The 22,422-nt window shown below is 38.9% G+C and overlaps 1 protein-coding gene across 5 annotated transcripts in view; it reads left to right on the plus strand.

Annotated features, from left to right (window-relative positions):
- cntn5 (contactin 5) overlaps positions 1-22,422 on the plus strand; it is a 209,376-nt gene that overhangs the window by 173,309 nt on the left and 13,645 nt on the right. For 3 of the 5 annotated variants that reach the window (XM_056766423.1, XM_056766425.1, XM_056766424.1), the window contains exons 13-18: positions 5,182-5,309; positions 5,854-6,029; positions 12,886-13,006; positions 16,285-16,443; positions 20,531-20,680; positions 22,215-22,285. In XM_056766423.1, the coding sequence (XP_056622401.1) occupies positions 5,182-5,309; positions 5,854-6,029; positions 12,886-13,006; positions 16,285-16,443; positions 20,531-20,680; positions 22,215-22,285 (805 nt within the window). The remainder of the gene's footprint in view (positions 1-5,181; positions 5,310-5,853; positions 6,030-12,885; positions 13,007-16,284; positions 16,444-20,530; positions 20,681-22,214; positions 22,286-22,422) is intronic. The other 2 variants (XM_056766426.1, XM_056766427.1) reach the window with 1 other exon arrangement.

Raw genomic sequence — 22,422 nt, forward strand, 5'->3', positions numbered from 1 at the left:
TAAAGAATAATATTTGATGTCCAAAAAACAATGTCAAAATCTACATTGTCATATACTTTTTGATTAATTATAGTTTTTTTCATGCAAAAAAGAACCAAAAGATGCATGTGCCGAGTTGTTTATGAGTTTGACAAATAAATGTAGTGTTGTCCAGTTTTTAACACATTCTTTAAACAAATTCAAAATGAATATGTATGTTCAAAACCAACGTTGACGTTTTAGCTGGTATAATTTAGCCATAATTCATAACCTTTCCATGATCACCCTGATTTTTGTAATAACATGCACAGTTTTGTATTGCCTTTCATTAAGCAACTCACTCCTGCTGGGGTAAAAACAAGGTCACCAAGACTTACTTCTGTTCTTAATAAAGCTGTAAAGCATACAACCACCAAAAAAACATGAATATACTGCTGTGCTTATTAATAAAAACCTTCCCTTACAGACATACGGACACACACACCTGCGTTCACCCACACACGCAAACTAACAGGTACCAGAGACCCAGAGTCCCCAGTTTGCCACATATTTATCACAGTCCGGCTGGGTTGCAAGTGGACGTCGTGGAATTATTTACTGGCTCTTTTTGCTGACGGTGGTGCTGTTGCAAAGCAGGCAATTTATTCTGAGAAATAGCCGCTGGGATTTGTGCTCTTTTAAAATTGTCCTGCAAAATGGCTTCGCTAGTCCAACGGCCCCAGACCGGCCATAACGTGCAACCGCCTCGTCTCGGCCCAGACCGCCGAGCGACACTAAAAATGTCCAGACACAGCACAAAGCCTGTTCTCACCTTGACACCCTTCCACACTTCCTACTGCTTATCAAGCTATAGTTTCATTCTCTCAAATCAATAATTCAAAAGCAATGGTGTAACCAGCATTCAGATGCTGTTTGCCCTTCCCAAAGCTGCACGCCCCGCTGTAAGAGATATAGTAGATTTACTAGAAAGCGCTCTTGAGGTCAGAGCAGCGGTTCGTAAGATGGAATCGCTTTTAAAGCGGTGCTTTCACCACATTTGGAATGATGCTGTCTGTTGCGTGATAGATGTTTGTTTATAGATAGTGACTACTGATAGATGAGAGACTTGACCAGCCAGAGAATGCTTCGTTCTTCAGGTAACAAGGTGATGAATGGACTTCAAGCTTGCGTGAGCTGATATATCTTGCGGCAAATTTGTCAGAGCCAAGCAATTTATTGTATTTGCTTCTTTTGTGACATTGCAAGGGCAGATATACTTCTTTATTTGTCTGCTGCCTTTTCTATCCTTTGTGTGTTAGTACATCTTCATCTCGGAGTAAAAGGGCATTTTACAATGCGGGAGAGTGGTGTTTTATTTTATGGTCTCTACATTTTTGTGGAATATACGACGCAATCTGTAACGTTGGCCTCTCTGTTGCCATCTCTGTCTGTAACATAAAATTGCAGCTTACTTTACATGCTTATCCTTACGAGGGGTAAAGTCAAATAATGTCATATGATAATTCACAATCCTGCTAATAGTTCTATGATAATGAAAGTTGTGTGATAATTGCTTAAAGGAATCACTAATTAGAATACCGCAGAGATGACGAATGTTTGTAGACAAACCCGGAAGTTAGCGCCTCACTGGTTCCCGAAAGCCTATGCACTTTTCTCATAGGCAAAAGATAAGATCTGTGATTAACAAAGGTTTATCATACTTAAACTTTAAGTTTATCAAGATAGTCTTTTCAAATGAACACAACATTTGTTACTTTTGAGGCCGAAATACAATCGCAAAAAGTCAAAAGCTAACATGATGCTATAAACAGACTACACTACAACGACTTAATATCAAGCCTCCGACAACAATTAAAAACTCTATTAAAAACGCGTTCTCCGTAAGTAATTACTAAGTGAATGAATCCCCATCCACGTTTTTGGTGATTTGTGCTCATGTTGGATTATTTGTGAGATTTAACTGCGCAATGACGGTTAATACCAGACACAACATTTTGTCGCTTTTAGTAACTTGTTAGCAACTACCGCTTTTAATACACAATAATTTCAGGCATTTGACCCAAAAAACAAAAAACCGGAAGTGCTAAAAGGCTTAACTAGCTTCTGAGGTTAGCATACAAAAATACCTATCTCTGCCATACTACATAAAGCTTTTGATTGTAGTTGTAATTAAGACAAGACTTTGGACTGGAATTTAACAAGAAAGAGGCATTATTTAAAAATCTATTCTGATAAGTATCGAGTTGTTATGCTCTCAACCTCTCATGAAATCAATCCCAGCTAACACAGTTACGTTGTGATGACTCACCCAGACCATATTCGTTGCCACGACGTACCATAATAACGTTCCAGCAACTTAACTTTGTGATTCCCATATTCGTCGTGACGACGTAACATTGGATGTTGTTTGGACATGGTGAAAACCGCCTGAAGACATACCTGGAACATACCATTTCTTCTCAGCGACCTACCAAATATGAGCACCCATTAATTCACAACATTATTTGAGGACGTTTCTGGAACGTTAGCAACCATTCTAAGAAATGGAATGTTGCCAACACATTACATTGACAATGTCACAGTGACCAAATGAAGACGATCTGCAGTGTCGTCAGAACGTACTGTGTAAGATGGGAAGTATCATCACCTGCTCTCACGCATAAAACAAAAAATAATTTTTGGGTCATTAAGTTTTGAACACCTAAAAAGTTATAAAATTGTCATCTTATTGCTTCATTTATTATCAATTCATTCAGATCATCTGGTAAAGGAACACCTCTCTTTCACAATGGGCTGAAAACACCAGTAAAAATCGGATTTTGTCAATGTTACTAATTCTGTTACATGGAAATGTGCATCTAGAAACAGTTTACCATAAATTATCAAGCTAAAAATCTCATTAGTAGTTTTGCTTATTAAACCAGTGCACTGCATTTTTTGTGTGAAAATGGATTTTTTCATTTTCCACTTCGGCTGAATAGCTTAAATGGATTTTCAGTCAACGTTGAAACGAGTTGTTGAGACGAATTAAATGAAATTCGCACTCCGGCCCCCGCTCCGGACACTGGCGGCTTTAGAAGAAGGATTTCCTGACATTAGCTGGACGAAGTTCAGTTGTGTCAGGCGCCGCGGCGAGATCGAAGCTGCCCTGCGTTTATCTGACATTGACAGCTGTGGCGAGTTAATGAAGGTTTGTAATTAACATGGATTTCCACTAATGTTCAAGGGTTTTGTATTCTAAATAAAAAAAAGTATTAATCCCATTAGTTCCAAAGTATCGGCAACCACTTGGTCTATTCACACAGAAACATGGAAAGAAACCATAGTCTGGAAATTAAAAATCAGTCATCATCAATGCGATTAAGTTCTTTAACATAATTTTCTGTTCTCCAAATTCATTGTTGTGTGAGGATTGTTGGCGCACTGCTCGTACCCACCGGTCTTCAGTGCAAGGCCTTCATCGCTTCTGCTTCCTTGGCAAGTGCCGGTTTCCGTGCTACTTGAGGAAACGTCTCCCGGCTTGATGCCTCCTTATGAATTTTCCATGTACGGGTTAAACTTTGTCACGGCATTGTGAGTTTCTGTCTGTCAATTCCCATCAGTGGCTGCCGGATCAGGATGTCTAATGCAGTAAATATGAAAGCCAAATATCACCAGGCAAATTAATAAGAGAGAAATTAGACAGACTGCTTCCTTTCTTCACGGCTGTTAGTTTAAGGCAGAAATTGAATCTTAATAAAATGATTGCTTTGTAAATATTCATCGTCATACGTCTGCCAATCAAAGGACAGGTTGAAAAAAACATCCATGGAGGAATATGAATGTCAATGAGGAAAATATTCTGTTGGAAAATCTCAACTATAGGCCAAAAAAGGTGTGAATGCAAAGATAATTTTCAACTTTCTTCCCTTTTGTATTTTTTATACGTTGGATAATATACAGAAATGCATAATTACTAAATTTAATGACATTTCAGGTGATGGCTTGTAAAGAGCGCTAATAAAACCGAGACCTTGTTTCTCATCTACTTCAGTTTCTTTTTAGAGCGATACTCATTCAGTGATTAAAACCCCTTCATTGTGTTTCCTCGGACCTCAGACAAGAAATGAATTCTGTTTTTGTTTGAAGTTAATTTATCATATGAGGCCGGCATAGAGGTGCTCTCCGAAACTGTTCTCAGAGCAGTGAATGAGAGAGAGCGATAAGATAAAAGCTAGACTCTACTTATCTCCGTTCAATTCAATTTACCTTCCTGGTCTCTGTTGGTTCTTGAAAGAATGAAATGTCATTAGGAGTATATCTCATCTTGACTTCCTCTCAAATTAACAATATTCAGATTATGCCGGTTTGACGTACTGTGTACTTGGGGAAGTATATTAATCAGACTCTGTGTCATTGCCATCGCCAACTTTCTCTGCCCAGTCTTTTGCTTTAATAAAGTAAACTATACATGTGTAGTTGTCGCGTAACAGAAATGTGATTTTACTTTATGCAAAAGTTCAGCGATCAATGGAAAGTTCATAAACATTTACAGGATAAACCAAGACCTGTGTCAGAAAACCCACATGTGCGAAAGTCATCTTGTCGGGTGCACTTTCTGTCTTCCACAGGACACAAATGTCAGCTAGAAATGTCATTTTTGGGTGAACTGGCCCTTTAACAGCTAAAGTATTTTGATAGCATCACTGTGCTAATCCGAACTAAGATTCCTATCAGACCATTAACAATTTAAATGACGTTATTGACAGAGTTATCTTTCAATCTAAATAGTAAGTGGAAACGAAGGACAACACTTAACATCGTGTCATTAGCCCTGGTTTTTGTCAGTTTTTTTAAGTTAAGCTACTTTAATGGCTTTCTGTCTTTTTAAACGTCACCAGCTCATGCGTATGGAAAACATTGTCAAGGCTTAGTTTATATTTAATCTAGTGTTTGATGTTTAAAATACATGGATAACAGAATGGTACAAACCTAAATACTATGAAGCCACTATACTAACACATAGTGTTCAAAATTCTGATTTCATCGTAATTACTGATATTGTTATTAAAGTGATATTTTTATCATGAAAATATTTTGACATCTTTCATTAGCTGTTACAGTGGTTTTGTTTATTTAGAGAAATCTGTTTATTTTCACCCTCTGAAGGAGTGAGTAAATATTTCCTCCGGCAGATGAATTATCCCCCTCCTTTCTTCTCAGAATCATGTTGCTTCGCAACAACACCCTGCGCATCATTAACTCCAGTCGCACAGATGAGGGAAACTACGTGTGTCGGGCTGAAAACCAGTTCGGATCCGCCGAGTTAATGACGGTGCTGCTGGTGAAAGGTAAGAGATCCACGTTACGTACCTCAGCTCGTGGTTAACCACACAAAACCAAACAGTGCTCTACATTACCGGCTTGAGCCGAATGAGAGAATAGTTCAATGCAACTGGTCGGGCATGAACAAGGTTTTTACGGAATCAGTAATAAAGCAAACAACCAACAGACACTGATAATACTACAAAGGTTCAATTTTTGTCTCATCTTCGATAATAATCTCATAGTCTGAAGTATTTTCAGTTGTTTTCTCTTATTCTTGTTCTTTGATGCCGCTGCGTAAGAGCAGATGAAATACCAGAATGAATAAAATGTGTCGTTCTGCTGCTTGACATCTTTTGTTGTTAACATCTGACATAATAGAAGTAAAATATGTGAGAAACATGCTAATAAGTCTCTTTTTCACACTGTCCCTTCTGTTTTCAATTAACGCAGTATAATTTCATTACACGTGTAGGCTGAATGGAATAATTTTAGTTGTTTCATTGACTTTCTTCGGAGTTTGTGATGCTCAAACTGTGCATATGACAGGTGCCCGTTCTTGTTTTGCAGAGCCCATGCGGGTGGAATTGAGTCCCGTCCGGGTGGAGGTTACGGTGGGAGAGAGTGTGGTGCTCAGCTGTAAGGTCACTCATGACCCCACCCTGGAGGTGTCCTTCTTCTGGCTGCTCAATAACCAGCCGCTTAACGCTCAGCATGAGGGTGGTCACTTTGAGTACATTCAAACAGTAAGAGACTTTCTTCACTACAGCTGTGTCTGTCTGGCCTTCCGCTGGCGTTGTAGGTGACATCCAAGGTGACAATGAACCGATTGTGAACTAAACACGGAAAACTTTTTATGCGTTTTGGCAGTTCACTTACACGACTTTGGGGGACTGAAAATGTTTTCTGAAAACAACTGCGTTATTGGCTCCTTATAACACAGCTCGTTGGAATGCTTGATTTTGATTGGGCAGTCGTGACATTTGCAGGTTCGTAATTTCCAGATAAAAACCTCTCAAAACTAATAACAATAACCCGGATGCAGCAAATCATTTTGACAGGTTTTTTTGACAAATTACATACAAATATGTCTTTCAATAACAAAAATGACATTTTATTTGCAAATGATTAAACAAATGATTATTTTTAATTAAAATAATAAACATTATTTCCAATTCTCATTTCATGTCCAGTTTTTTCTCATGTGCTAAAAAGCTATGAAGTCATACGCATCCGTATTAAGTGTTGGCAGCGTCCACAATCCAGTGCGCTACTCTCTGTTTGGAGTCAGCCCTCCCCTTCTGCTGACCCCCAAAACAGACAAAGAGCTGATCAGAGCTCCCAAGTAGAGGCGCAATGCGCATACTGGACACAACACGGATGGGGTTGAGCCTGCAAGTTCACCACCTGGTCCCGAAAGGTAGTGGTGGGAACTTTGGGTCTCAGGATAACGTGAGAATCACCGGGCCCGAATTCTGGGCAATCTGGGGACACGGAGAATGCTTGTTGGTCCCCTACCCTCTTGACCCGCGCCATCAGGAGCACATTCTTCATCGTTAGGTTAGGAAGAGCGGCGTCTCCGAGGGGCTCGAAGGGGGTCTCTTGAGGCCCGCCAGGACCACGTCAAGGTCCCAAGAGGGTATGGAGTGCGGACGAGGCGGATTCCACCTTCTCGTGCCCCTTAGGAACCTGATGATCAGGTCGTGCTGTCCCAAAGACTTTCCAGCAACTGAGTCGTGATGAGCGGCAATAGCGGCTACATACACTTTCAGTGTGGAAGGGGACAGGATAGTCTCAAGTCTCTCTTCTAAAAAGGACAACACATCCCCGAGCGAGCAACTACTAGGTCTTCTCTTCGAGAAGAACACCAGGACGAGAAGAGGCTCCACTTATAGGCATATAGCCACCTAGTGGCCGGGGCCCTAGACTGAGTGTTGGTCTCAACCACCGCCGGTGGTCCAAGGGCCAGACATGGAGGTTCCAGAGGTCCGGCCTGGGATGCCAAAACGTGCCGTTCCCCTGAGAAAGCAGGTCCTTCATCAGGGGAATCGGCCAGGGAGGAGTTGTTGTCAGAAGCATTAGCTCAGAGAACCATGTCCGGTTGGGCCAGTACAGCGCAACTAGTAGCACTTTGATGCTCCTCTTCCCTGACCTTACACTGGGTCTGTGCAATGAGGCTCACTGGGGGTACTTCCACTTGTCCAGCTGCCAGAAGTGCGTTAGAGCATCCGTGCCGAGGGGGGCCTCGAACAGGGAGTACCATAGGGGGCTGTGGGTGGTGTCCAGGGAGGCGAACAGGTCTACCTGAGCCTGCCCGAACTATACCTAAATGAGCTGGACTGCGCGGGGGTGGAGTCGCCACTCTCCGCTTGTCATCGACTGATGAGAGAGCGCGTTGGCTGTCGCCAAGAAAGAGGAAAGCTTGCTCTTTTCTCGGTTGACCTGTAGTCCCAATCAATCTAGGTGCCGGAGCACTAGGTCCCTGTGTATACAGAGTTCCTGCATTAGCCCCGGGTCGGTCTTACCCTCGTGGAGCTATCATACATACTGTTTTGTTACTTGGGTAATATGGCGCAAATACATGTTTTTCTGTGTCTTTGGTCTGATGTTAGATGCCCATTCATGTATTAGACACGTAGAGAGGTAGAATAGCAAAAAGGAAGTGTGGATACAAAAGATGCCTCCTATCTTAAAGCAAATCCTCACCCAGACCTGCCTGAAACGCCTTGTGTAACCACACCCCCACAAATCCAGGTCAGTTTATGATATGATTGATTAAGACCGCCCAAATGTATATGCAAGTAAGGTGGGTGTACCTTTCAGTACAATTGCTTTGGATCCTGATGTTCCAAATATGGTAAGAGATGTTACATTTCAGTCACAATCTGCAGTATTCCTCCAATAACTGCGCACTGGATAACTGGCCAATCATAGCACACCTCGCTTTTCAAAGAGATGAGCTTTGTAAAAACCTGAACGTTTCAGAGTAGTGGTGCAAAGAGGAGATACAAACATCCACAGTATGTGGAAAATACAGCGTTTTTGAACCTTAATTTGTGTATTCATATTGCATTACATCTAAAACAAACAATAATATTTGTTTTAGCATTGTCATATCCCCCCTTTAATTATTGCTGTACACCTGATTATTTGAAGTTGGACATTTGTTTATAATATTAACTAAATTAACATTATATCAGCATCTATGCATAACATAAAAAACTTTACTATATTAGTTTCTATATTAGTACATTTTGTTTTTGGGGTTTGTACTGCTCTGCGTTTCACACCAATATTCGACTGCCCTCATAACTGTTGAAAAAATACTCATAACCTATCTTCAATCTGTTGCTTCTGATCAGATGAAGTCATAGTTACTTATTTTAGGCATGCCACATTGCACCAAATCCTGCTTTACCTCGTGTGAAAATCAATTCAGCGAAAGGTCAGCCGGGTCTGCGTGTCATCATGATGAAAGACCCACTGTGAATCACACAGTCATGTTTATCAGTCTCAGAGGAGCAGCAGTCCTGCAGGATTCACAAGTCTCCATGATTAGAGGAATCAACAGGCATTCTGCCACCAAAAATCCCACTGATGAAGTGATTGCACACACTCGGATGTTTATTGTGCTTTTAGATTGCTTCGATTTTCTTTTCCAAAGCTACTGGTTGTATTATTCCACAGCAAACAAATACTGTGAGGAAGTGAAAAAAATCCAGAAAAATATCCTAAATGAGCAAATATAACTTAGATAGGTTTTCCAGCAGTGGCTTGTATGGAAAAACAGTATTTCAAAGAATTTGGCATTCAGGACTGTATTCATCCCCATGTGACACGTCCACAGTCCTTTCACAAATGTCAGTTCTTTCCAGAGTCTGATGCGTACTGTAAATAGAAATGGCTAAACTTTCTTTTCAATTTGATTGGCTGAATTTGCGAAGTTTCAAGGAGGCCAGGGACCTTATTTAAAGAATGTTGTGTAGAAATCATCCTAAATTGGGTTTTACGATTATTTCTCAAAGTACATACAGAAAACGGGTATGAGATCTAAAAGATCTAAAGGTCGCAAATGATCATGAATTTGCATGCACCTCACAGTTTCAGATCTCTGCCTTTTATCAATTGTCTAATTACTGTCATTGATATATAAAGAGCACCTATCATCGTCCAAAACCTTTGATAGTGGCAAGAATGCACTCAAACTAGTAAAAGTGCCTACGTTTGCTCAGACCCTGACATGGCGCTAAGCACGTTTCAATGTCAAAGGCTGTTTTTTAATATGAATGGTGATTTATGATCAAATCTGTGCGTACGCACGTTATAGAAATGAGGCCCCGGTTGTTGTCAATTTTTATCAGTCTACCAAAAAACAAATGTTTTTCAAGTTCCCAGTTAGCTCTTCTGATGAAGAACTAGTCAATGGATTTATCAGGAAAAGTTGTGACTTATTTTTTATGGTGTTATATTTGAGACACCCATTAGCTCGTAAACAGGATTTTCTTCATTGTTCTGAATTATATCCGATCTGACATTAGCAGACCTTTATCATATAAAATCAAACGTGTTGTGCCTCGGCACATTAGGTGACCGAGTTTGTGTCCTGGTCTGTGAACTCCTGTTCCCCTTTCTCCCATCCTCTCACTCTCCACTATTCTTTCAATGTATAAGGCAAAATAAAAAAATCAAACAGGTGATTGTAGACACCATTCTCATAGGTTGTGTGAGCAGCAAAGTTAAACTGTGTATTTTTTTCCAGACATTTACACCCGAAATAGTGCACAGATTATCGACACCAATGTGTTTCTAACACATCCTATACATAGTGTATATATGTAGCACTCCATTTTCAGCTGCCTGCATCATCGCGCTATAAAAAAGTGAAACTGACTATGTGGTCCAGACTTGAAACTCTGATCAACAAGTCAATTTTGCGGGACTTTTGTAGTGTTAAGTTAATTTGTTTTAACTGTAACTTAAACTTGCTAGCCTGACTACCAGGAGCATGCTGGCATTTAGCAAACTCCTCCTAAAATGGTTGGATCCCTCCTCTGGCTCACACAATTAAGTTCAAACCAAGTTGTGCCATCTCAATATCAGATTATGGGCATATTTAATTCCTCCCTTCGACTGACAACACTCCCTTCACACCAACACTTGAAACAGTCACTGTTAAATGCTCATTGTCATATCATGTGCGTGAAGATATAGGCAACGTTAGTCTGGGTTTAAGTGAACGTAGATTAGGGTTTAATTGCTGGTTGTCAGAACAGCTAAATGGCTGCCTGGGTCGTTGAGTTTGAACATTTATGTCAAATTAAATGATTATCAAGCCTAGAAAATCTGTTTATTGTTGATTTTTACATTGATTCATTTACAGTAGCAACATAAAAATGAGAAATGCTATGAGGCGATTCATGAGGAGACAGTAATGAGACGTGCCACAATCAGGATTGTGCAAATTCCCTTCACAGTGTGTTTAATTGAAAATTGAATCCGAACGACAGGATGAGGAATTTACTGAAATTCAGAACAAACAGAATAATTTAATTTATTCAACACTACAAAAGGGGCATGAAAGATAATTTCTTAAGCATTCTGTTTATAGTCTGCATTTTGCAAGTTGTTTGGCTACGTTTTGAAGACTTGTGATGTATCCTTCCATCATGGTCCATAACATAATTGTTCATAAAAAAAATTCTGAGTATCTTATAAATATTTATTTCAATTTAATTACAGTAAATGCATTAAAGGGATAGTTCACCCAAACATCTGTCATCGTTTTACTCACCCTTTTGTCATTTTAAACCAGTAAGACATTCTTCCACAGAACACAAAAGAAGATATTTTGAAGAATGTTGTTAACTGGCTCCCATTCACTTGCATATTATTATTAAATATATTGTAACTTTCGGACTAAAACGTCAAATCTTTTTCATTATTTTCTTTGAGAGATCATTACTACAACCTTGATTTTTCTGTGGGATTTGCAAATATTTAAACGATCAAAAGTATTAAAATTGTCTTTGATTCATAAAAAAATGCATTGTTAACAGCGAAGATGAAGTATATCATAGTTTTTTTAATAATTGTTAAATTAAATCAATAATTTCAACAGAAGGCATTTAAGAAATTTTCATTTCAGATTGTTCATTAAACCTAATATAATTTATTTTTTACACTTTTAAAAAAAGAAATGCAATCTTAACATATTTTGTGTTTTATAACACAATATGAATTGTGAAATATGAACATTTTTCTGTTGATTTTTGTTAAATAAATAAAAGGGACGACAAAAGGTTGTGTTAAAAGTAAGACAACATGTGTTGTCTTTAACTAGACACAAAGATGTGTTCAGTTAAGGAGATTGTATACTTTTTAACTCAACAGTTTTTATTTTGTAGAGTTTGTGGGTAATTTACTATATACTATATTAACTTCTTTCAAAATAATAAAAAATGTATCACAGTTCTTCAAATTCTTTCTGACCTTAATTCAAATTCTCTGGAATTTACAAAGTATCTTTAATTTATTTCTGAATGACGCTAAATTCAATCCCAGGATTTCTACGCTTTCAATAAGTGCAGTGTTAGTAAGCGGTGTGTTTGCACAGAATCATTGTGTTGTTAAATGTTTAGGCCTGTTCAATGGGAGTTCATAACAGCCTTGCGGTGGTACAGTGTGTCTAACTGCATTACTAATGTGTAAACTGAATTATTTATTTTTACATATTGTTCTTCTGTAGTTTTTAGCCTAACAGTGTTCTAGAATATATCATGAGAGTATTCCCATTTGTATCAGATCTTGTAGTGCTGAAACACAGAATGTGTCTGTTCAGCAAGCAGACCCGGAGAACACTTGCATTACTAGAATATTCATAGCACATCTCTTCGTCTTCATGATTTTTCAGATCATTTTTGTTTGTAGCTTTTTACTAAATCACAGAAGGGAAAATAACAATACTTTAAAGAGCAATAAAAATAGTTTGTACAGTAATGAAAAAAATCCTGTAATAGTACAAAAATACAATCTAATAATAATCTTTATTAAGGTATTCTAACAAATAATGTGGTAATGTATACGTATATATTTTATAATTTAAATAATATGTATGCAATAAAGTCAGCAGTAAAACATCTGAATATACAGGGGGTTTTACTATCATTAAATTGGCATACTTGGTTTAAAAAATAGCCCAAATATGCAGAATATATATTTTTCTTTTGATTTTGGGGTGATATATGACCCGTAAAATCAACACATGCCTGTTCTGACAACACATGCGCTGTAGCAGACAGTGGCGCAGCACCCAGCTGTCTGATTCATGTGTTGTAATTTTAATCAGCCTCTGTACTAAACAGCCGCCTGCAGACCTTGACTTATTCGCAGTATCACCCGGGGCGTTTCTCATTTTCAGAGAAGAGCAGATTGAGGAAAAGTAATGGCAAGCGTTCTCCTAAACCGAACAGGAATCTCTTAATCCACACAAGCCAATAGAGGCTGTAAAAGAAGCCTATTGCTCAGATGTCAAGCACTGAATGGAGGTCTATTTCTCTCTTTTCCTCACTTCTCTCTTGTACGTTCCCCTTTGTCTCCATTTAGCAGTCTTCCACAGCAGACCTTATGATCAGGAGCATCCTTCTGAAGCATGCGGGTAAATATGGCTGCCGGGCACAGACGAGCGCAGACAGTGTGCTAGCGGAAGCCGAGCTGCTCGTGAGAGGTGAGTACATTACTGTTATTTCTGCCCACACAAAACTCGATTTTCACAAATGACAGATGGTAACACTTTTAAAAAGAACATGAAATGAAAATTGACCCAATTTACTTTACTAATACAGTAAATGTCCTTTATACCAGTATTTGAAAGAACACGTCTGCGTCCATTTTTTAAAAGATGATGAATTCAAAGATTCATATTAACAAGATGTGCTACTGCCTTTACAATAAATTTGCAAGCTCAATATGGCCGCTCTAGTGAAGGAAGTCCCACCTTCCAGTCAAACAAGCCAATCGTCAATCAGTAAAGACTGACAATTCTCTGGGGTGGGGCTCTCGTGAAGAGCTTGGCAGCCTTTGCACATGCGCAGTAGATAATGCGAACTTGAAAAGTTTTTTTTTTGCGTAATTTAGGCTAAGCTAACCAAAGTTATGATACTGTTTGTGTAATGTCGTGTTTAATAGTTGATCGGAAATTTACTGTTTAATTGTGATTTTTGCCAGCGATTTTAGAAATATCTCCCTTCCACCATTAAAAAAGATAGGAATGTGGAATTGCTATGATGTAAATATAAATGTAAAGACTTCCCCTAAATGGACTTTAAAATAGTTTTGGTCCTGATGATGCTATCAAAGGTTACATGGGTGGGGAAAGTTATATTAGCCAATTATGTCATTGCTTTCTATTTCATGGTCAGCATACATTATGGATAGTGTAAATGCTTCTTCATTATCAAGAATTTATCAAATTTGAAGCGCCAGCGATATTGTTGAAAAGGCTCAAGGCTGCATGAATGGTCATATTTTTCATGTATCCCCCAAAATATGATGGTCTACCATCAACAATCCAAGATCATTCGGTCTAAGACAATCAAGTCAACAGTTGAATATCCTGTTGCAAAATATGTCTCATTGCATAGTTTTAATGCGTTGGAAATACCATTTCCTGTTATCCAATACTAATGAAACAAGCCTGCACCCTTGACAAGTGTCAAAAGTTCTTTGACTTTAAACTACTCGCAACTTGTGTATTTAATAAATAGTCTGTTCATTAGCAGTGGTCAGACACAGATGAAACCATCTTCCCACGCAAAACAACGGTTCATCATAACATCTCATAACTTTTGTCTGCATGACATGTTTTGCACAATTTCCGTGAGGACAAACACAATTACCAGCCTCCAACCGTTTATTTTATTTCCATGTGTTGAACATGTTGTGTATAATAATACATTATTATGAAAATATAAAGTCACATCCATCTTAATTAAGTCCTGCAGTTTTTGCTTATTTGTATACACTGTGGCCCGGTTTCATAGACACGGACTGCCTTAGTTGAATTTAGATTTTAATGTCGCTTTTATAAAAATGCCTCGCATCAAAACACTGGCAAATATATATATTTTAAAACAATTCTGGGCAAGTTATATTCTATTAAGATAGGTCACAAATTCATTTTAGTCTGGGAGAGGACTTAAGCCTTGTCTGTGAAACCGGGCCTATATGTCTGAAACCACCAGGTCAAAGCTTTATTTTCACGTTTCCGTGATTCCAAAAATGTTAGTCAACCCCAGAAAACAAATTAAAAGCAAAACCACTGGAACACACTTCGAGGACAGAGAAATTATCATCCTGTTGTCGCTATACAGAACAGTCATGTGATCCGTGATCGGTCTTAATCATCGACTAGTGTCATCTCCTAATTGCACATTGATTTCATGATATGTGTGGCTGTTTTCTTCACAAAGAGAAGTGTAATTTACCCTCTGCCCCGCTGGAGCACCATTGATGTGCGCCTGCACTGCTCCACATGTGCTCAACTTCAGCTCATACAGGGAAACCCCTTTCATGGTCTTCATCCAGAGCTAAAACAGAAGCCGCTGCTGATGTGACGTTATGCCATGCATATTAATATGCACGAATGAAAAGACGTCTTTCAACACATTTTCTTAACACAGCCCCCACAGAACTTTGGTTAAGATTGGCTGAACGGTTTTCTCTTGAGACGTTCACTGGATCTGGACAAACTAATTGCATTCACTTCTACAGAAAAGACAAGACAAACTTTTCTAACGAGCTGGCACACAACGCTTAACAGACAGAGAAAGACTGTTCTTTGGTTAGTGTGAAATCCTTGATGAGAGATCCGTCTAATCCGAAATCTTTCAATGCCTTACAAAGTCTTTGTAAGTTCTGTTGTATGTTTGCTTGAAGATTACAACTGTGAAATTCATTTAAAATGTACATACATTTTCTCAATGTGAATTTTTTTTAATTTGAGGAAGGATTGTTATTAGGCCACATTCAACATACAGTTATTATAGGACATTGACGCTCAATATACATACAATATACAGTAAATGCATTTGTGAACAAACAGGGTGTTGATTTCACAGCCTTTGACACACTAATGTAGGTCTTCAACGATGTAAGAATTTTGGCTGACCTTTTATGGCACAAACAGGTGTTTTACGTGTCTTTGGTGTGTTACCTGTCAGACACGTTAAATTGCAAAAATGGAAATGTCGGAACAAAAGATGCATTCTATCTAAAAGCGAATGCTCTCCCAGACCTGCCAGAAACGCCTTGTGTAACCACACCCCCACTAATCTATTCAGTTCGTGTTATGAATTGACTGAGAATGCCCAAATGTATACGCAAGTAAGGTGGATGTACCTGTCAGTACAATTGCTTTGGAACCTAATGTTCCAAATATGGTAAGAGGTGTTACATTTCCGTCACACGCTTGCAGTATTCAACCAATCACTATGCACTGGTTAACTGGCCAATCATAGTACACCTCGCATTTTAGAGCAATGAGCTCTGTAAAAAATATGCACGTTTCAGAGGCGGGGCAAAGAGGAGATACAAACAAGCAAAGTATGTGGAAAATACAGCATTTTTTAACCTTAAATCGTTTATACACATTGCATTACATCTAAAACAAAACATAATATTTGTTTTAGCCTTGTCATATCACCCCTTTAAACAGGTATAAGCAAGAGCAACACATTTATTTTTTAAACAAACCTGCTTGTTTCAAGCTTCCCCAGATTTCTGATGTCAGACAAATTATCACAAATGATCACATTAACACATCCTACACATATACATCAGCAACACCTGTTCACTACTCATGGTGAGGTTATAGTGACGTAGAATAGAGACTTTAATGTATCTGAAAAATTGAATTAGAAGAATGAAGGTGGAAACATTGTAGCTCCTGTTTTTTCTGTAGATTCTTTAGATTAGCTGAAATGACAGCGAGGTGTTTGTTTGCAGGACCTCCAGGACCCCCTGGAGTGGTGATTGTGGAGGAGATCACAGATACCACAGCAACGTTGTCATGGAGCCACGGGGTTGACAATCACAGTCCAATAACCACCTACAACGTACAGGCACGTAGCCCTTTCTCTCTGGGCTGGCAGACAGTGAAAACCGGTAAAAACCTTCATACTATATAAGACACTGTGTGTGTGTGTATGTGTGTGCGTTCGTGCGTTTGACTGTAAAAAATTGTGCTCTAAAAAATGGTAAACTACTGCCAGCTGTGGTTGGCAGCATTCAACTGCGCCATTATTTAAAGTGTTTATGGAACGAACCACACCTACACCAGGCGGGCTTCATACCGAGTCGGTCCGGCATGGGAGTGGGGCGCTCTAGCGAGGAGGCTAAAGACCGCAGTCTCTAGCGTCTGTCGCTAGAGAGTCCTTGAGGTCGGGAAGTGAGGTTTACATACTGCACAGCTCTACACTAGCTTGCCTCCATTACATTCACCCCCCTAAACCTCACTCCCAATCCGGGTCACGGCACCAATGTAACGGAACGAACCACACCTACACCAGGCAGGCTTCGAACCGAGTCGGTCCGGCATGGGAGTCGGGCGCTCTAGCGAGGAGGCTAAAGACTGCAGTCTCTAGCGTCTGTCGCTAGAGAGTCCTTGAGGTCGGGAAGTGAGGTTTACATACCGCACAGCTCTACACTAGCTTGCCTCCATTACATTCACCCCCCTAAACCTCACTCCCAATCCGGGTCACGGCACCAATGTAACGGAACGAACCACACCTACACCAGGCGGGCTTCGAACCGAGTCGGTCCGGCATGGGAGTCGGGCGCTCTAGCGAGGAGGCTAAAGATTGCAGTCTCTAGCGTCTGTCGCTAGAGAGTCCTTGAGGTCGGGAAGTGAGGTTTACATACTGCACAGCTCTACACTAGCTTGCCTCCATTACATTCACCCCCCTAAACCTCACTCCCAATCCGGGTCACGGCACCAATGTAACGGAACGAACCACACCTACACCAGGCAGGCTTCGAACCGAGTCGGTCCGGCATGGGAGTCGGGCGCTCTAGCGAGGAGGCTAAAGACCGCAGTCTCTAGCGTCTGTCGCAAGAGAGTCCTTGAGGTCGGTAAGTGAGGTTAACATACTGCACAGCTCTACACTACCTTGCCTCCGTTACAAAAGCACTACTTTTACAGTTTGTGACTGTAAAAATACAATAGTTAACAATATTCTATTAAACAAAAACAAACATTACTGCAAATAATGTGAAGTTCACTTGAGACTACTTAAATTAATTAGCTAGTGAAATTAAATAGTTTTGCTTACTAAATTTGACTCTTATGTTTAACAATAAATTGCTAGTGTTTTTAAATTTCACAGTAAATTAATTTTACCGTAATCTAACTGTAAACCACATTGTAAAATAACTACTTGTCAAATTAACATACTGTTTTGTGATGAAATTTGCACACATTTATTTTAAGTTAATGTAACTTTAAAAACTGTGTGCAACAAACTTCAGACAAAAATTAAGAAAATCCTATATTTGTTTTTATAATATACTGGCAGATAGTTGCCAGCATTGCACTGTTTTTTATAGGATATATCTACGGGATATAAAAAAACTTCAGTGTAAAAACAATAGAAGACTACAGCAAGTCTCTAAGAATATACCAAAACAAACATGTGTGAGCAGTGTTTTAAACAAACATTTGTTAAATGGAAATTAAAATTGTCTGCGAGTAATTAAAACGGTTACCAGGCATTAAGCTGCTGATTTAAAAAAAAATGATAATGATTCAATCATAATTTAGACATAATTAGAAAAAATCTTAATAACTGCAGTCTGACCTTCCACTTCTTTTCCTTAACATAAAAGCAGTTCAAATCTCATACAAATTTCTCTACTAAAGAATTAATGAATTACGATCATATAACAGTTTTTTTTACCCAGGGAAATGTACCTATTGCAAGTTTATCAGATGTTTTTTTTTCTCCCTAAAGTTTAATTTTATTTTAACAAATCCATTTGTGATATATTTCTCACTTAACATCATAAAAACAAATTAAGTTGTGTGTAGTTTGGCTCATCAAGAGTGATTCAATGCCCTTTGCTATTTGTCACTACGTAATGCAGAATAGCTTCATGCCTGGTAAATATTTCTGCCTATTTTTTCTCAAAAAATCTATTTTTTCACGACCTTCCGTCGTGGGACAGAAGGTTAATTTGAACCGTAATCTTGCCAAAGTCACTGTCAGAAGTAGATGATGACCAGCCAGAGGGATTATCCCATATGTACTGAACATTTTTCAGATACCTTATTGTTTGGTACATTAGGGCTCCATCCAAACCTTTGGCCTTCAGCGAAGCACGAATAATAGTCTCTTGAATGCAGACTTCAGCTGACCTATACCCCCAGCTGTTTAAAAGGACATGTAGCAGAGCCCAGTTGTCCTCGATTAAATGTCTGTCGTGCTTTTTTTAAATGTCATTGGTTGAAATCAGACAAATTAATTTGAAGGTCATTGCTAAATTAACCTTCCAATCGACACCTTTTTTCTTGGATGGTCGGGTAATGTGTCTATTTTTACATCACTATCAGTAATGGAAACTTGTTTTTTGGCCAAAATGATACCACACGCTTCTATGGGCTGTTATTCAAAATTAAACAAAAAAATGTCAGCTTTGTATAATAGCACAGTTTTATATAATAAAGAATCATTCCTTATTCACCCTTAACCCGATTGACTAAAAGACAGTTAAAGTTTAATAATGCCATTTAAAAGAACATTTATTCAAGACCTTCCAAACAATGTTCACATTGTGTACAGTGAACACGAATTAGCTAAATTGGGGAAAAATTTGTTAACTATAAATAGTCTAGGGCCAATCAAGCGAAAAACCCTTAATACAGCGTAAACCAATTGCAAAGTTGGAGATTCAAGTTGACATTGCTGAATTTGAGTTTAATGTCATACAAACATGCAGAATGTATCAATCTGCTGTCTGATATATTTAAATAAAACAGCAGTAAAGCATAGGTTCAGCATGATCTCAGAAAATATGTAATGTCAAAGTGACCAGAATTACTTAATTATAGTAGTTTCATATTCTACAAAGATCGTATAACACTAAAGTTGTAACTTTTTATCTTTCTTGTTTAGTCGGATTGTCAAGTAATTTTGAACACATTTTTGTGTCAAAGTGGATTTGCAAAAATCCAAGATGTGTGCACATCTAGCAAGTACAAAATGTGAAGACCCCAGTTGCAAAAGAGATTTTATTGAAAAGCCTGACGTGAGAACAATTATCAAAAAGTTTTCTATTTTTGTGGGTGTGCCAACTTCTTCTATGTTCTTTTTTGTCAACAAAGTCATATAAAAATGCAATTAAATCATCAACGGAACAAGCAATTGACAATCCGCCACCGCTTGCTAAATTAAACACGTCAAGTGACAAGGTCAGGTGACAACAATAGTGCACGCTACTGTTTGTAAAGTGTATTGCTTTAGAGCGAGAAGCGGATAAATACATAACGAAGTGAATGCGAGATTGCAGAAAAAGAAACAGATGAGGTGGTGTGTAGGTGAGGGTTTGGGCACGGGGGAATCATGTGGAAAGCATCTGGGAGTTTATAGTCTCACGCCGACAGCGGGACGCCAGTCCCACAGGTTCTGTAGACGGAAGTCAGCCCAGACTTTGGTCCACAGCCAGTTGGGTGTCTCTACTAGAATTCTCTGGGTGGAATGAAGAGCCAGTCTTCTGGGCAAACAAACATCTTGTGTCTAGTGTTTCTTGTGTATTGATTTAAACCATGAGTGAAACTGAATTGGAAAATTCACTTTATTAAGGCGATGGAAACATTTTTCAATTACTTATTCAAGGCACAATTACTCAGAGAAATGGAAACCATGGAGGGCATGGGCATCAATCTCCAATTTGGTTGTTTTAGAGACACACTTTATGCGTCTATGACAGGTATTATTGAGCGCATATCCATGCTGGAATTCTGCCTTTATCGGAATGCTTTCGCACGTCGTCTGGTACACTATTTACTTGTTAACTTTAAAATCCCCTTATTGAGCTAAAGCTTGAAAACATACTCAAAAGAGAACTCATATTACTAAAACACAGACACAGGGGGTTGTTCTCCAGATGTCAAGTCAAAATCAAAGAGCTTTTAAAAAAATAATTTTGTATTGATTTCTTTATTTCCGGTACCTTACCACTTTTTTGGAACCCTCAGATCCCGACCCGGTGACTGGAAACATGGAGTCGGCCATGGCGGTGGAGCTCAACCCCTGGGTGGAGTACGAGTTTCGGGTGGTGGCAACAAACGCCATTGGCACAGGAGACCCGAGCTCTCCCTCGCGGGCGGTCCGCACTAAAGAAGCAGGTATCTGTCACAGGCTTGTTCACCCATGAATATCACAGAGATAAATGTGCTTGCGCAGATCGCCAGAAGTCTTAATAAATAAACACTCTTCACATGCAGCTCGTTTATTCTCCACTCGAGGGATGGTGTAGCCGTGTGTTGTGACACATTTGTACGACTGCCGCCGCCCCGTCTGAATTTCCAGGGTGACCCTGGTTCTATTTTAATTGGCGGAGAAGTGGAGAATAAGCCGCTTACATGAATTTAAACAAGTTTCGTGCGTGAGCAGAGGCAGAAAGGCACTCATGCCCTCAGGCAAAGAGGCTGCAGAATTCTCTATTTATTGAGAACAAAAAGCTTGCTTCAACACTCGGACCCAGCCTGTGAGCAGCGGTGCGGTGTCATAATATATGAATATAACGACAGCTAGTCCTTTATCATCATTTAAAACGTGTGAATTATTGCTGTTGTCATGGCATGCCACTGTTCATTTTTCTGCAAGTTTTCTGTTTTGCTTTATTTTGTAAATTACTGTTCCTGGACTTTTTTCTGTAATAATTTGTGCTTTTTTGTTGACTCTAATGAACTGTTACCAGTGAACGGTAAACAATGGCTTTTCAATACATACACACATCTTGCATTTTTGCATTCAATCTGTAACTATTGTCCCTCTACCACCATCTCTGTTTCAAACAAAATATGCAGGTTTCTTTACGTACTTTCTTAACATTGAAATCAATGGCTTCAAAATGAGATTTTCTGCAAAATCCAACCCCATAGCTCAAATTAGAAATCATTATTATAAGCTTACAGTTGTGAATCATGTGTTGATTTTTATCTAAAAAAAGTAACGGATTACAGCTTCAAGCTAAACAATTATTTTTTAATATAGTGCCTTGAAAAAATGTTTAGGCCATATGTGTGGACACATTCTTGGGGGTCCCCCTGCGTTGTGTTTTGGGTCCAGCTTCATTCCATTAGCGCTTACGGTAATCATGAGAGAAATTACAAGAAAACAAGAGTTTCCTGTGAGAATTAACTAAGCAGGAGGCTGGCTGGAGATGGGTTTGGAAAACTTGAGACTTCCTTGAAAATGTGCTTAATTTGGACATTTTTGTAAAAGATAACATACCTGCATGGATGAAATTGCATTGGATAACAAAATATCAAACTGAGTGGCATCTACAAACTAGCACATTCTTAGGACTAATCTCACTTTTTTAAAATCTTTTTATATTGAATTTTTGAGCAACTGGATCCGGTGTGAATGTCATGTTGTCTCAAGCCGATACAGCAGAATAACCAGTAGTTTAATCACATTTAGCTGTATATTTTTCAAATACTTTTTGGAAAGTATATCTACTGTTTAATCATCCAAAACCTATCCTAACATTTAATTTTTCAAAATATTTAGCTTGAAACGCATTTGGTTTATCTTTCATTTAAATGCAACATGGGCTGATATTTTTCTTATGTAACGACATTCATACATTCTTTGTTGTTTCTGGGGTCCCTGTATAATTTAGCATAACTTCACATTATCTCTCGTCTGCAGTTCCCTCAGTGGCCCCTGGCAGCGTGAGAGGAGGAAACGGTCGCAGACACGAACTGGTCATATCCTGGGAGGTAGGTTTACACTTTGCACAGATAAACTCCCTACTGAGATCTCGTGCTATGCTAATGAATATGGCTTAAAAGACTCGCACTTCCTTGCCAAATGGTTTCATGCAGCTAATATGCTTGAGCATTGGTAATTATGTTCA

The sequence above is a fragment of the Triplophysa dalaica genome, chromosome 14, assembly GCF_015846415.1.
Source record: "Triplophysa dalaica isolate WHDGS20190420 chromosome 14, ASM1584641v1, whole genome shotgun sequence".
Taxonomy (NCBI): Eukaryota; Metazoa; Chordata; class Actinopteri; order Cypriniformes; family Nemacheilidae; genus Triplophysa; species Triplophysa dalaica.